Genomic DNA, 15,734 nt, shown 5'->3' on the forward strand with positions numbered 1-15,734 from the left:
AAATTCAGAAGAAAACTTTATCAAATTAAATTGTTTTGTGCTTCAAATGATATCATTAGGAAAGTAAAACCCCTGGAGCCTGGGTGGCTCAGTCAGTTAAGCGTCTGCCTTCAGCTCAGGTCATGATCTCATGGTCCTGGGATCGAGTCCCACATTGACTCCCTGCTCAGCAGAGAGATCTGTTTCTCCCTCCCCCTCTACCCTGTGCCCACTTGTGCACATTCTCTCTCTCCTGCATGCTCTCTCACTCTCTCAGATAAATCTTAAAAAACAAAACAAAACAAAACAAAAAACCAAAACAAACCAACCCACGGACTGAGAGAAAATATTTACAAACCATATATCAGATAAGGAGTTTATATCCACTTTATAAAAAACACAAGTCTATAATAAGGACGAACAACCTAACTTAAAAATGAGCAAAGAATTTGAATATCTTCTCTAAAGAAGATATACAAATGCTCAAGCACATGAAAAAATGGAAAATATCACTAGTCATTAAGGAAATGCAAATCAAAACCACAAGGATATTCCACTCCACACCCACGAGAACAGTTAGAGTCAAAAAACAGAGAATAACAAGTGTTGAGGAGGATGTGAGAGAATCTGGCAAGGGTGTGGAAGAAACTGGAAGTTTCAAATATTGCTGGTGGAAACATAAGTTGGTAGAACCACTTGGGAAAACATTTGGGCAGTTTATCCAAGTGTTTGAGAGTTATCATTTTACTCAGCAATTCCTAGGTAGATACCAAGAAAAATGAAAACATACGTCAACTTGTTCTCAAATGTTTATGGCTCCCTGATTCATGTTAGCCACAACTAGAACCAACTGAAAAGGGCATCAGCTGATGAGAAAGCAGAGGATGTGATATATCTGTAGGATAGGATGCTATTCAGTAATAAAAAGGAACAAAGTACTGTTAGATATAACATGGTTGAACCTCAAAAACATTACATTGAGTGAAAGAAGCCAGACACAAAAAATCACAAATTGCATGATTTCATTCATAGCAAAGGAAGAGGCAAATCTATGACAAAAAATAGATTAGTGGGTGCAAAGAGCTAAAGTGGGGGAATGGAGGAGGCACGTTGCAATGAACACCGGGTTATATTTTCAGATGATGAAATGTTCTAAAATCAGATTCTGATGATGATTGCACAATTCTGTAAATATACCCAAACAGAGTTGTCCATTCTAACTCTGATATGGTAATTATATCTCAAGAAAGCTGTGAAAAAATAAGAAGAGGAAACATGCCATGGTTCTATTGCAATCAATCTATTTTTATTCTACTCTTTTATTCTATGGAATATTTTTCTTTTTTTGCCATTGATTACACCTTGATTTTAAATGGTGAGGGTTTCCATTACTATTTGTTTGTGGATTCACTTTTTCCATCTTTGGTTTGTTTTCTTGAAGGAATAAAAGAAACTGCCATTAAAATTGCTTTTGAAAACTTACCGTCCACGTGACTTGAACCGTGGTGGGAGTCAACACAACTGGAGTATGAAGACGGACAATGACATCTCCTAGTTCTTTCTGTACTTGTCTGTGGTCCACTCCTTGTGCTGGTGGGCTGATATCTACAGAGATAACAATTCCCAAAATTTAAAAATTCCTAGTTAAATTTTAATGTGTATTACACAAGCTATTACTATTAGGTCATTAGAAATAATTGCAGGGCATAAAACAAAACTTTGTGACAAAAAACATTAAAGCATATTTATATACATACCATCCCTGCTAGGACATAATTTGAGAGACGATATTTATCTTTACTAAAATAAAATTAATAAAAGTGTTTGTAATCTCTCACTCTCTTCAAATACATTGTTGTGGAAGATCTATTATTTGCTTATTAAAGAACAAAGTATGTGCCACAAGACGTCTCTAGAAACATCAGTTTTCTACAGATGTTGGCATATTGGAGGACTTTCCCTCTTCTATTGTTTTCCAACCCTCTGTACCAATTTGAGTAAAGCACAAACTTATCTCATGACTCAGGATATATATTTGCTGCTATTATTTAGAAAATGTATAATGTAAGCAATAAAAAAATGAGCAAAAAAACTGGGACATAAATAATTGGGAACTTTGTTTTGGTGAATTTTTCCCCCCAGTTCCACTGTTTTTCATCCTTAACATAAATAGCAGAGCTATTCTACTTGATCCAGAAAAAAAATTATGAATAATATGTGAATAATATTAACCTTTGCTGACATATCTGTGGTCTACTGTGATGTTGATGCTACAAGTGTTTGCTGCCTTCCCAAAGAATTAAAAATTCTATGGTATTTAATATCTTTCAAACTAAGACCTCACACAGCAAAGTGTCCTTTGAAAAGAAGTGCTTCGCAGAATGCAAAGCTGCTGAAAGTGTAGTGTCAAAAAATGAAACTGACATTCAAACACACAACATGAGTTTTCCTATTAAATGTCTGTTAAGAGAACATAAGTCTTTTGCTCTATATAGTCTCTCAGCTGGATCAAGCCAGATCACAAACAACTTCTCATTAATCCTTTTGGACCTTTTCACCGAGAAGTTATTTTATGAGCCAAGATTTAGTGACTGGCAGAGTTACTGAATGATCAGGAAGTTCTGCTGGATATAATCACACCCAAAGTCTTTCCTACTCTGTTATCTCTTGCCTTCCATTACAGCTACACACAAAAACTGTTTCTGTCTACCACATACATCTTCAGGTTCCATAATTTAATTTACTCAATAAATTCAGACCCACTAAAAGCAACTGGATCCAAGCAAGGTAAAAATATAACCAGTTTCAGATCTTCAAATTTCTTGTACTTTTTATTTCTCTGGAGACAGGTTCTTTACCTACAGGCCCTTTATCATCATGGAAAATTAATCACATTACTGCTTAGAGAACAATAGAGAAGTGGCATTCCCTCCTCCCCTCCTGTCATCATGTCAGCGACGTTCTAAAATCACGTGGGGACTCTTTGACTCGATTCCTTTAAGGCACCCTTCTCTGTTATAAGAGCGTGCTAGTTACTATCACGGCACTACATTGTAATTATAATAATATTTTTATGGCTGTATGGTGCTTTTCATTGCATAAAAATACTACTTTGAATTATATCTTGTTCAAAGCCTTTTACAAATAGGAAATAATTAACCCTTTCTCAAGAACCCTGCAGGAAGTCGGTTGTAACCAATAATAAAGCCACAAAGTCTGTTTTATTAATTCCCCCCATCTACTAGTAGGGATGGAACTTGCAGCATCCTGTTTTAACCCCTCCACTCCAGTGATTCTTAATTTGAGAAGAAAAATCTACAGTTTTGAAATTATAATATTCTGCGTGTTCAAGTTTTTATTTAAATTCCAGGTAGTTAACATACAGTGTCGTGTTAGTTTCCGGTGTAGGACAGAGTGATGGCACAGTTCCTCACCCAGCGCTTATCACAGCATGTGCGGTCCTTAATCCCCAACACGGATTTCACCCATCCCCCACCTCCTCCTGGTTACTGTCAGTTTGTTCTGTAAATTAAGAGTCTGTTTCTTGATTTCTCTCTTTTCCCTTTGCCCATTTGTTTTGTTTTTGATTTTTTTAATCAGTCAAAAGAATTGTGTACCTCCGGAAGAAAACTTGATTTACTCCTTTCGGAAACAAATTGCTCCTTTAAACTAACCTGGTCTGATAAAAAAACGAAACAAAACAACAACAAAAACGAAAAGCCCACCCACTGTAGGAAAGCTTGTCAAACTTGAGCAGAATCCTCTCCTAGAGAGCACCCTAACACAAACTGCTGGGCGTGGTACCCCCAGAGCTTCTGAGCCGGGGCCTGAGACTGAATTTCTACCGTGGTCCTAAGATATGCAGCTGCTGCTCCCGTCGGAGCTCTGCCTGGAGACGCCCTGTGCTATAAAAATAGAATTCTTAAACAATAGGGGTAATTTTGATATCCCCATCTGGGCATTAGATCCATTAAAGATCACTTTTTGCATTGTATCATTAACTTTCAAAGAAGGAGACCAGTTTCCTCCTTTTGAAATATAGTAAGTCCTAACTTAGCTGATTTACTACGTAAATGTAAACAATTATTTTGTTTGTTTGTTTGTTTGTTTGTTTTTTACTCAACAGACCCTGGCAGCTCTGAGAGGAGGACTCATTTACCGAGGTGAACAGCAAGTTCCCTTCTCCTTCCCTGGATCGGGTCTAATGAATCATTGTAACAAGTAAGGCAGACACATTTCTCTTTCCTCAGGCAATCCCTTCGTTTTTAAAGAGCTGCTGAACGAACGCCTCCTTCCAGAACCAGTCACTTTTACAGCCCTTGAAATTACCTTGTGTGCGCACGGGATCTGACATGGGGCTTGGGTCACTGAGACCTTGGGGGTTGATCGCTCTGACCATAAATAAATAGATCGTATTGGGCCGCAATCCCCTCACTGTGTAGAGCGTGGTCTTTACATGGTTTGCCACCGTCTGCCAGCTGTTGCTCACCGATTGGCTGAAACAGGAACAGAACTTTCACTTAAAGACAGTCGTGAAGGTATCGGCAATGGAGTTGGGTATCAATGACAAAAGTTAATGGCTGAAAATTAAACACACACACGCACAACACTTGAAGTGTTAAGCCCAATAAATGAAACATTTGGATGATTTCGGTTTATTCAACAACAAAGCCGAGCCCACCTAACGGAAGTGCCATGCACAACAAAATTAAACTCAGCCCAGGAGATGTGACAGCCCGTTGCTAATGCACAGCAGCCCACTAAATGAATACCTGTAAAAGGAACAGAGGCCAAGATCACAACATCAAGTTTATACAATAAATATGGTCCTCGTAAATGTATGTATATATACCTTGAAAAGAATTAACCTGTAGAAAGAATAAATGGACTACAGAGTAAATTATGCCAATACATTTTCCTGTTACAAGGTGTGTTTTCTTTTGCATCAATTCCACATGCAATATTATAATAGAGCCTTCTAAAACTACATTTCTGTAAAAGAAGAAAGGAAACATGTAAGGAATATTTTCCTTTGGTCACATTTTTAATAAAATTGTACATTACACAGTATGTGATTTCTCATCTTCAAATGGTGAAATGCCTCTGAATCTAGATGTGGAGACCCCTTAACAGCCCGCCAGAGATGGGATGCCCATTTAGAAAACTTTGTCTAAGGTCAAATGCTGCTTTTGTTCATAAGGAGGACAAAATGGGATTTTTCAGGGCTGCCCGTTCACTTTTCAAAAGTTCTTATACGTCGAAGCATGAAAATTACAGAAAAACTGTCTTTTGAAAGTTGGAAATGATGTATTTGTTGATCATTACCTTAAATAGATTAGGGAAGCCTAAAACGAAAGTAATGGTTTGTCCTAATGCTTTAAAATGACAGGGGTTATTGCTATCTTTATAAAAGCAAATAAAAGAACACTGAAACAATAAAAACTTCATTTTCCCATTTGTGTAAGTATTTTATCAAATTCTCACAATGACTTCATCATGACATTTGCTAATGTATAGTCTATATCCTTATATTGATGACAATTTTTTCAAGTAACAATTGAACCTATTTTTTCCTTTCAGCAACCAGAAGTGCATGGAATCAATTATTTAATTGCAGCTTTTCGTTTTTTTTCTTAGGTATACCCCAAATCTTCATTAAAATATACAGCACAAAAACAGTGGAACTATTTTAAATTCTGCTGTAATTATGAGGAAGCAAGTTTCCAGTATTCCATGCCTCAATAAACAATGCAGAACTTAAAAAGTGTCCCACCTAATTAAATTATTTTCTGCCTAGTTCTAATGACAAAATTCTCATCTTAAGTCTTTACGACGGTCAGAGTAAAGAAAGGAGCTAAGTGGTTAGGTGTTGAGCTAGATCCCCATAGACTTAGGCGTGGGTAATGCATATTTAGTCCTATTATCAAGTTATAAGTGGAAAAAAAAACAACTAGAGTCTATTCTTGAATAAAATCAGATAAATACTTAAAATGCACTGTTAAACATGTTCTTAAGATAAAACAGCAGGATAGCTCACGTGAGATTTTAGGATATAGGAGCTTAAGCAACAACCCAATGGAGAAAAAATAAAAAAAAATAAAGGAACTCTCCCATACCTGAAAGCCTCAATGATATATGCACTTGCTGGAAGGGCTCCAGGGGTACCTGGTTGCCAGGACAAGGTGACACTGTTCTTAGTAACGTCAGTGACCTGTGGTTTGGATGGTGGCCCTGGCAGTTCACTTAAGTCATAATTTTTACTGATTGTTGCTCCAGATTCTATAGAGGACAAACAGAAAATGCTTCATTCCTGATTGCATAAGATGCCATAACACTTAAAAGAAGGAAAATAGTCTATTAAAGAAGTTGACCTAGACAATGAGCAATTCATCTTCATGAATCAAAAGTATGTAAATGAATACTTGCCTTTCCTACATGTTATTAAATGCTTACTTTCATGCAAGATCACTAGAATTGCTTGCTCTTCAGGTAGAGGAAATACGTTTATCAAGGACAAATGTATCAAACTACATATATGCAATGTCATGTGGAAAAATTAAAAAGTGGCATATGACTTCATTTTTGTAGTCAGTGAATTTAAAATTTTGATTATTTGATTGTTATTTGATGACAAGCTAATCACTGAAATGGGCTCAAGATTTCTTCTGTTGAGATCATTCCCAAGGACTCACCTGTCACATCCAGCACAGCACTCCACGAAGTCTCCCCACTTGAACTTGTAGCCACACAAGTGTAAGTACCAGTATCAGAAATCTAGTGTGCAACAAAGGGAGACAATTCAATTATTTTAATTAATTTGTAGAGTACTCAATCTCAAGGAGGTAATATTTCATTTCTTAAAATGTGATGTATCATTTGGCTGTCCAAATTGTTCATTAGTCAATCATATATGCACACAACATATTAAAATCAACTCATATAATATTATTTTATTCATAACAGGAATTGAATGATTTTTTTTTTTTTGTATTTCTACAAATAAATGTTATTTGTCTGGTAAACTCGATTTGTCTGTTCCTCTTCCCTCCAATGTAATACCTTTATCTTCGTATAACTCCAGTTTACAATGGGGTTTTGCTGTGTCAGAGTCACATATGGACAACTCAGGACAGAATTTTTCAGAACCCTATAAATATTCAGAGATCAGTAATGCAAAACTGTCTTTTCCACCTTAATACATTATATTTCAATGGACAAAATGCACTCAGAGTCAATAAGGATTGTGATACCAGGTGGCTGACTTTTTTTTTAAAGACATGGAGAAAAGTGAAGGAAAAAAAACCAAACTGGTCTCTCCCTTCAAATAGATTGGTATTCACTTATATTTAGATTTTAGTAGTGTGACAGAGAATGAGATAAAATTATATCATAAACACACAAACCATGTCTAAGGAATCTGTGCAGTTTAGAGCCGAAAGGCACCACGCAAATAATCTCATGCCCCACTCTTCAAAGCATATTTAAGAACCGCCATTCCATTGATCACTTAAAATGCTTTTATTATTCGTTGAAGAACAGGAAAGGATTTTTTTTTTAAGTAGTTGATAATATAATCAAGAGTTCTCTTTTACAAATGTACAAGGTATACATTTCTGTGACTATGCTTTGGCAAAAGGTGCCAATCAATGAAAAAGTGTATGTTAAAAATCTTCTTTGTGGTTGAGTTCTGTGGGCCTTGGGTATAAACAGATTGATTCACACTGGTTTAGAGATGAGACTGGGCAGAGAAACTGGTGACCAGTCTGAATAAGGCAAGTCACATGACACAAAGTTAAAATTCTGTGATGAACATGAGTCTAATTGTTGATGAAATATGAGGGTTCACGGAATATAGTCTCTTCTGGGTCCACAGAGTAAGTGTATTGATGACTCAACCTTCTGCAATGGATTCTCAGGTACATCGTTAGTGCATGGATGTTACTGCTGGGCCACCATTTTAATTGATTTTAAATGTCATTATGTATTTTAACTTGAGTTTCAAACTACTCTGGAGCATCGTTCCTTGCCATATTATCTTCATACAATTGTCTTCTATTATACAGCGGGATGACGGGGGATAGCCATTGTAAAAAGAGCCATTCTTTCATACGTGGCTGTGTGTGCATTATAGTCATTAGCAATCTCTCCATTTAAGAAGCATCACTCACAAACTAAATATAATGAGCCAAGGTTGGATTTTAATGCGACGTTCATTTGAATGCGGTCTGTGAAAGAGTAAAGAATTTGCATTTTATTATAGCTGCTGAACTAAAATGTAGCACTTGTTATTATGTGCAAATGCTGAAAGAAGGGTATGTAGGTAATGCTTCTTAACTGCATCTCCTTGTCATTGTGGAGAGACACAGTCTGACATTAGCGGTGGTAGGTAGGTTTTAATGAGTATTGGAATATTCTACTCCTCAAAAGATACAGATTCAGTTACCAATTAGCTGGACTAGGAGAACACAGTGTTCATCACATTATTTCCATCCCCTCCCCCCCATTAAGTACCAAAAAAAAAAAAAAAAAGGAAAGAAATAGTGAGACACAAAGGAATATGACCTATAGAAACCCTCTTTTGACTATATGAGTCAAGTAGTGTAAAAACACATTTTTATCTCCCTTTAAAGACAGTCAGAAAAAGAACAACATTTTCGTACTGGAGTTTATCAAAAGCCCTATCAAAAGCTGAATTATCGTTGCTAAAACTCACTCTTCAATCACCATCATCATCACTACGTTCATTCTTATTCCTTTAACTTTAAATAATTTCTTTTCGGGTCATGAGTGCTTCATCTCTCTTCTTTCCTTCTCCTTTTATCCTTAACCAAGTGCTCTAAGAAGAGATTAATGCATTGGCACACTCCATCACCTGCTTTTCACCTTGCGTGGTTGGCTGTAGACAAGCCCCCGGGAACTTGCATCTCAGAGACACGACTCAGAAGCCTGACACAGGGCTCGAAGTTTGTTTGACATCATCAAGCACCCACCTTTAATTGCTTCTTTCAAACACTACTGGGGATCTTGACTATTCAAGCACACCCTTTAATTCAGTGGTACAGTGAAAATGCATTAACCTCCATGGCCCAAGTCTGCCTTTAGCCCAAAGAGAGAGGTGAAAGTGTTTACTCAAGGAGAGGTGGCATTAATTTTTTAATAACTCCCATTTGTTCAAAGAAGGTTAGCAATTAATTCAGAATCAATAAAGAAACAGGCTAAAATCTGTACTAATTTATTTGTCTTTTAACTGAATTTGACAGCATGTTTTCCTAATTCAAGCAATAATTAATGCCTATGTCTCAAAATTAAAATGAAAACATTAAATATTAATTTTATTAACAAATATATAAACTAACAAAGGTTTGTGTGCTTTGAGTGTGCATGGACATACTATAAAGAGTCCTTCCTTTTTTGTAAATATCTGGGTGATACACTGATAAATACCAAGTAAACACATAACTAACTATAAATATATTTGTATTTTAAGAGAAGAAATAATCCATGTTGTTATCAATTGAAAATACATGTAGTGAAAAATATTTTAACTTCTTCCCTAGCTTCCAGATAGTAAAATTCAGCATTATTTTTCTGTTTTTTTGTTTTGTTGTTGTTGTTTGTTTGTTTTGTGTTGTTGTTGTTGTTTTTTTAAATCTTGGCTCCTATTTCTACCTAGATACCAGATTCTACTAATTGCTCTTCCACCAAATAATTTTTGATTAATTTTTCTTCATGCACTATATTAGTCACCTTAATTCTGGTTCTCATTCCCAATCTTTTGACTATTCTAGCAAACTCTGCAGTGTTAGCATAGTGATTCCCACATGGAGGGGGGGCTCTGTACATTTTGTTGAATGAAAATGAATATACTCATAGAGGGCAGGCGGTCCCTATCTGGCACTCGCACCTTGTGTAATCAATCCCTCCCCTCAAATGTGTGTGGGACCTGTTGACTTGCTTCTGGACAACAGAAGATGGCAAGGGTGACAGGATGTCACATTTGCGATTATGTAACATAAGGTCATAATACTTGTCTTGCCAGGAGACTCCCTTCCTCATTGACTTTAAGGAAGCAAGTAGTCAAAATGGGAATATCAATTTGGCAAGGAACTAAAGGCAACCTCCAGTCCACAGCAAACGAGATGCTGAGGTAATCCGTATGATAGCCATTTGGAACTGATTGCTGCCAGCAATCATGTTGCTGAGAAGCAAATTTATCCCCAGTCTTCAGATGAGACCACAACCCGGATACCTGATTATTCCTTTGTGAGACCCAGAAGTGGAAGACCCAACTAAGTCACACCCAGGCTCCTAACCCCACAGAAACAAATAAATGTATGTTGCTTTAAGCCTCTAAGTATTTGCTGATACTGTTAAACAACAGTAGATAGCTAATACAATATTCAGAAAGAGGCATTTGAGTTGCTTCTGGAGTAAGTTTAATTTGTTAAATTGGCAGGAATAGTCACCATCTTCCAATAAAAGAACAGCAATGACTTGTCCTTGCCCACAGGCTTAAATCTAAACTCCACAGCAACTTAAACTAAAATGTAAGATTTTCCACCCACTAGCCAAATCTACCTTTTATGTACTCAATCTTATCTCTTCAGTTTTTCACATAATAGCTTGGCCAAGCCAAGTTGTCCACATTTCCTTACAAACTTCCTTTGTTCATGACAGTAAATCAAAAGGATCTGACACTTTCAAATTACTTTAAATATCCCATTATTATCATTAACTTCATGTGTTTAAGATTTTCAGCTTTATCAATTGGATACGTACAAGTTGGAATGAAAGAATCAAAAGTTTCTAAGTCTGTTATGATCTTATCATTAACATAAGGACTTTCCTTCTAATATCAATTCATCAAATGGTGAATTTGAAATAAGAAATAGGGAAATAAGAAATAACAGCGCCTATAATAAAAGGTACAGCAACTGTGCTAGTATGGAAGATTTTAAATTTACAAAGCCACTTCTCCCGAGGGCAATACTTACGTTGAAATGAAGACCCAAACACAAGTCAAGCATCACTTACCCGTAAATTCTTAATCTGCAGTGTCCCTTGTTCTTGTATAGTTGCTCTTGGATCTCTACCCAGAAAAGTAAATCCCTCCTTCAACCAGCTAATTACAGGAAGAGGATCCCCAGTAGCTTTACATTTCAGTAATGCTGTACCATCTACTGCTAGTGTTTGGTTGGCCGGGCCTTGTAGAATTATGGGTGGAGGTCTATCTGTCAAAACTAAAGGATAAGGATATTTTCAGTATATTTTAACTTCTCAGAAGTTATATTATAGTATTAGATGCATATTACATATATAATATCTATAATTTATCCTGCATATTCTATGCCCATTATATGTCTATCATCTATACATACTATAATATATATACAGCATATTTACTGAGGACATACTATTGTTTATAATTTACTCTGAATTACCTATGGTAGATGACAATAAAATAAATTCTGACATTATAGTATTGTTGAAAGTATTTATCATATTAAAATAAAAATACGGAGAGTTCATAGCAGTTATTCACAAAATGTACATTTTATCTCTTACATGCATATTTAAGAAAGCCTATAGAGTGTCATATGGGTAGAAACAATTTTCATCTTTGCTTTCATTATAAATATACATATAATACACAATTTCACCCTTCAAAGCACCTTGCTCTCTCTCTCTCTCTCTATTTATACATATACATGTATATAGACTATGATATGTTGGTTGATATTAAATTACTAGATATAAATACTTTATTTCCAAGATTATGACACTGGGCCTTAGATAACAGTATTATGATCTGGGTGATAGGATTTAACTAGTCCTTAGAATTAAGCAGTAATCTAGTTATACTCTATTTATGGTATGACAAATTAGGGTTTTCATGTAAAATCAGTGTTTACATATATATCAATTCCTGTGTTCATCTGGGTAAAATTTCCACAATTCATAAACTTCTAGTTCAGTGTTTTTTTAATAAATTTGTTTCATGACGGTATCTTCAGTGTCTTTGGAAGTATGTCACAATGATTTAGGAAGTATAGCAGCATGTTAGTATTATTTAAATGGATGATGGAAATATGGAGTCAATTGGATGCAAACTTTCATCCAGAATTCATTAGAAGAACACTTCATAACAAAACTGACACGTCGAGGTCCAAGGAAGGCTTTGTTAAGAGCAAGTTCTAAAACTTGCATGGATTTTGGTTAATTACTCAAAATATTTATGCATATTTATATTATGTTTATTATATAATTACCAAAATATGTATACCACATATAAACATAAAACTTTCACAGAAAGGAAAAACAGTTGTGGATTTTAATGATTATTAAGCAACAGTGAGGAGAAAGTATCTATAAAGTATTTGTGTGTGTGTGTGTGTGTGTGTGTGTGTGCGTGTTACAATGTACATTATCAAAATGTCATTTTGCTCATTAATACTTTAATCTCCTTTGTCCACCAGATTATCTATTTCCTAATCTATATGCAGCATCTTTATTATTAGGATTTGTGGTTTTGGGGGAAAAACATTAAATTAAACAGCCCCTTTACAGCCTACCATGAGAAAGCCAACCAATTTTAATTTAAAATAGAAGTTATGAAATAGATCTATTGCATGCGCATGTCAAGATGCAGTGGACTTCTAATCAACCTAAACCTACTACATCAAAATATGTATTAAAATGTGTATATGTATGTGTGTCTATGCACACATATAAAAACCTTATAAAAAACTAAAAAAATGAAATTTTGTTTGTGTATTATTTACAAAAAATTAGAACTATATCTTTCATGATTTTCTTGATCAAATTCTTCATTTTAGAAGTAAATAAAATAATCTTCAGATAATGTGAAAATACAATGTTATATTAATTCTGGCCCATACTACACAATCGATATCCAAACTGAATATTCGTGGAATTCATTTTCTTTATGGGTCAAAAATGAAGGGGCCAATCACAAAACATGAATAATTCTAAATTCAATGAGAAAAATGGGTCTACATTACTAGAGTAGAATCTATTTATTCAATTTTAAATATTCTTACTGCTTTTTTTCAAATTAAATATCTTTACAGAATTTAGGTAACTTCTCATAACCTGTTTTTATTTTTATATCCCTGAAATCATTAGATATAGCCAAGGACATCTAATTACTTTCTTTCTTTTTTATTGCTCAAATGAGTAGCTCAATGTCTTTTTAATGAATTTGATCAATAAAGTAATTGAAAATCTCCTCGCCAGAAGGAATTTTCAGTTTCAAAGATGTTATGGTGAAAGATGACCGCAGGTTTCCATGACACTGAGGTCAAAGGTTAAATGAACATTTAGGGTTTCCAGTGGTCTGTGAACAATTCCCTGGTTTTCTCTAACTATGCATTATAAATCCTCAATAAACCATTTATATAAGATCATGGTGTGACATTTGTTGTCAATATAATATATAAATACATTTCTTCTCTCTAGTCCTTTTAGATGCTATTGGCTGCACTCAGAATTCTCATTACAATTTCCTAATTTTCTGAAAGAAAAAGAACAGAAGGAAAGAAAAAATGAACAGTGCCAACGAATTAATGGAAAGGTCTTCTGAAAGGATATTTTGAAATTCAAGTATATTGAAGCATCTTCATTCAATCTATAATCAGTAAAATTATCACTCAACAGAACATTTCATCACCATTAGCAATCTCATCTTATATGAACACTTGAGTTAAAAATACCTCCAAGAAAGGAGTCTAAGTGCAAAAATGTAGCAACAGAAACACTGCTCTATGTGTTTTGCTTGTTTCTCTGAATATGACATACATTTTTTATTCTACACTGGAATTTCAATTGGCTCTAAATTGCCCTGGGTCACACCCTCCAAAAAATGTTGCAAATGAAAATGATAGCTCACATACCATTAAATTTTAACCAATCTGAAAACTCAACAAAACTATGAATAGAAGCTAAAGTCATACGTCAATGTAGCAAGTTAGTATTTAGAAAGAGTTATTTGTAATAAATAATGTGTGTGTGGGGGGGGTTAGGTCTTGAAGTTAGAGTTCTTTCCTGTCAAAATCAATAACTCTATAACCTTCATTCAATGTTTTTGCAAAAGGATCTTGACTTTGCGATTGCTTACTTAAGTAAAAATCAATGTAGGAATTAATATTCAAGCCCGTTGTAGCAAACCGTTCAGTCATCTCACTTATCAGGTTTAAACTTGTTTTTATTCTTTTAATTTTGACCTTAGAAACAAAGCTGGAATAACTACTGTTTTGTGAGATTATGTCATCAACCAACACAAGTTCTCAAAACAAAAGTTTTCCTTTTCATTGCATCAGAAATGACCCTGAGAATCTGTCATATATTCTGGCTCTTCTAATTCACCAATTTAATTTCCTACAAATATGGTTTGCCTTTTCCCATAACAATTTATTTATTTAGAAATATTTTAGAGTCTGTCTTTCGTAAAATAATAAAAGCAACTAGGTTACAGTAGAGGTTTCCATTATTAAACATAGACTGTTTTATTCTCATATACAGAAAACAACTTAGGCTCTGGCCAGAATATCTTCTTTTCCCAGTATATATATATCTGGACATTTTTGCTAATGGTAGAAAGCATAAGGACTTAAGAAAGATGAATAATTATCTTCTATTTCTTTTAAAAACTACATAGATAGGAAGGATCAAAGATCTTGCCCATCTAAAGAAAGAATTTCTTAGCACTGTTACCCTTGAACCTGACTTCTTTCAGTTCATGGTAGTAAAATTTCTGCAACATCAGCAGGTAAAGCCATTAACAACTCAATGTTCCTACAGCCAAGGTTTGTCTGTTCCATTTATTCCTATTCTTGACATGGTGCTGAATCAGGCAACACCACGGACAGATGTTAAAAAATATTTCCTTTGTATTAATTTTAAATAACCATTTAATCCACATGTAAATTTGAACTGCATAAAAGTGCACCATATTTCTTGAGCAGAGAAGGAAAAGAATCAGAGAGGTCACAAAACAGAGGTCTTAGATCTCAGAAACCAGCATCAAGGGAAAACAAAACAAACCTCACAAACATAAGAGAACAAGAGAGAATTTTTAGTTTAAGACATCAAACAACACGGATAAAATTGTGCTCAGAAATTCACAAAATATCTCACGTTTCCTACCTACCAAGGGTGACAAATAAGCTCTTGGGGAAATAAAAACAGATTATGGAGATCCGTACATCCTTTTCAACAATCACTATAAATGTAGGTGTCTCAGCTATGATTTATAGTACATAATGTGCAAATAAAAATCCCCCAACAATTTTAGCATCCATCAGTAGTTTGGAAGCTATTTAATTTAGCGAATGAATAATTAAAAAGTCATAGGATGTCATAATGTGATTAGCTAACTAAGAACTCATCTCTGTTTCCACTAATATTAAAGATGATATCTCTTCCTTCTTTAATGAAATAAAATTATTAATATCCATTAGAAGCAATCATGTCAGCATAAAACTAAAAAATATACAGATGACATATCTATACACTGGGAATGTGAGGTCATTTCTTTAAAATAAAGAATTTCTGTATTTTTTAAAATAAAATAGACAATCTTTGATATTTTCCTTTGGAACAGTACCTGTAGAATTAGAAACTATTAAAAATGTTATTTTTACCTAGATTCAAACTTAGAAGATAAGCATTCATTTACACATTTAGCAACTCAGAAAACTTCACTTGGTTAATATGGATCTTGAAATAAAAATTAC

The 15,734-nt window shown here is 34.6% G+C and overlaps 1 protein-coding gene across 1 annotated transcript in view; it reads right to left on the reverse strand.

Moving 5' to 3' along the window:
* The window catches only part of LOC111148368 (roundabout guidance receptor 2), a 583,098-nt gene that overhangs the window by 85,710 nt on the left and 481,654 nt on the right, over positions 1–15,734 (reverse strand). The window contains exons 10-14 of the mRNA XM_022504872.1: positions 11,014–11,219; positions 6,672–6,753; positions 6,096–6,258; positions 4,309–4,475; positions 1,463–1,584 (exon numbers count right to left, since the gene is read on the reverse strand). Of these exons, the coding sequence (XP_022360580.1) occupies positions 1,463–1,584; positions 4,309–4,475; positions 6,096–6,258; positions 6,672–6,753; positions 11,014–11,219 (740 nt within the window). The remainder of the gene's footprint in view (positions 1–1,462; positions 1,585–4,308; positions 4,476–6,095; positions 6,259–6,671; positions 6,754–11,013; positions 11,220–15,734) is intronic.

The sequence above is a fragment of the Enhydra lutris genome, unplaced genomic scaffold, assembly GCF_002288905.1.
Source record: "Enhydra lutris kenyoni isolate GAN:26980312 unplaced genomic scaffold, ASM228890v2 scaffoldscaffold2, whole genome shotgun sequence".
Taxonomy (NCBI): Eukaryota; Metazoa; Chordata; class Mammalia; order Carnivora; family Mustelidae; genus Enhydra; species Enhydra lutris.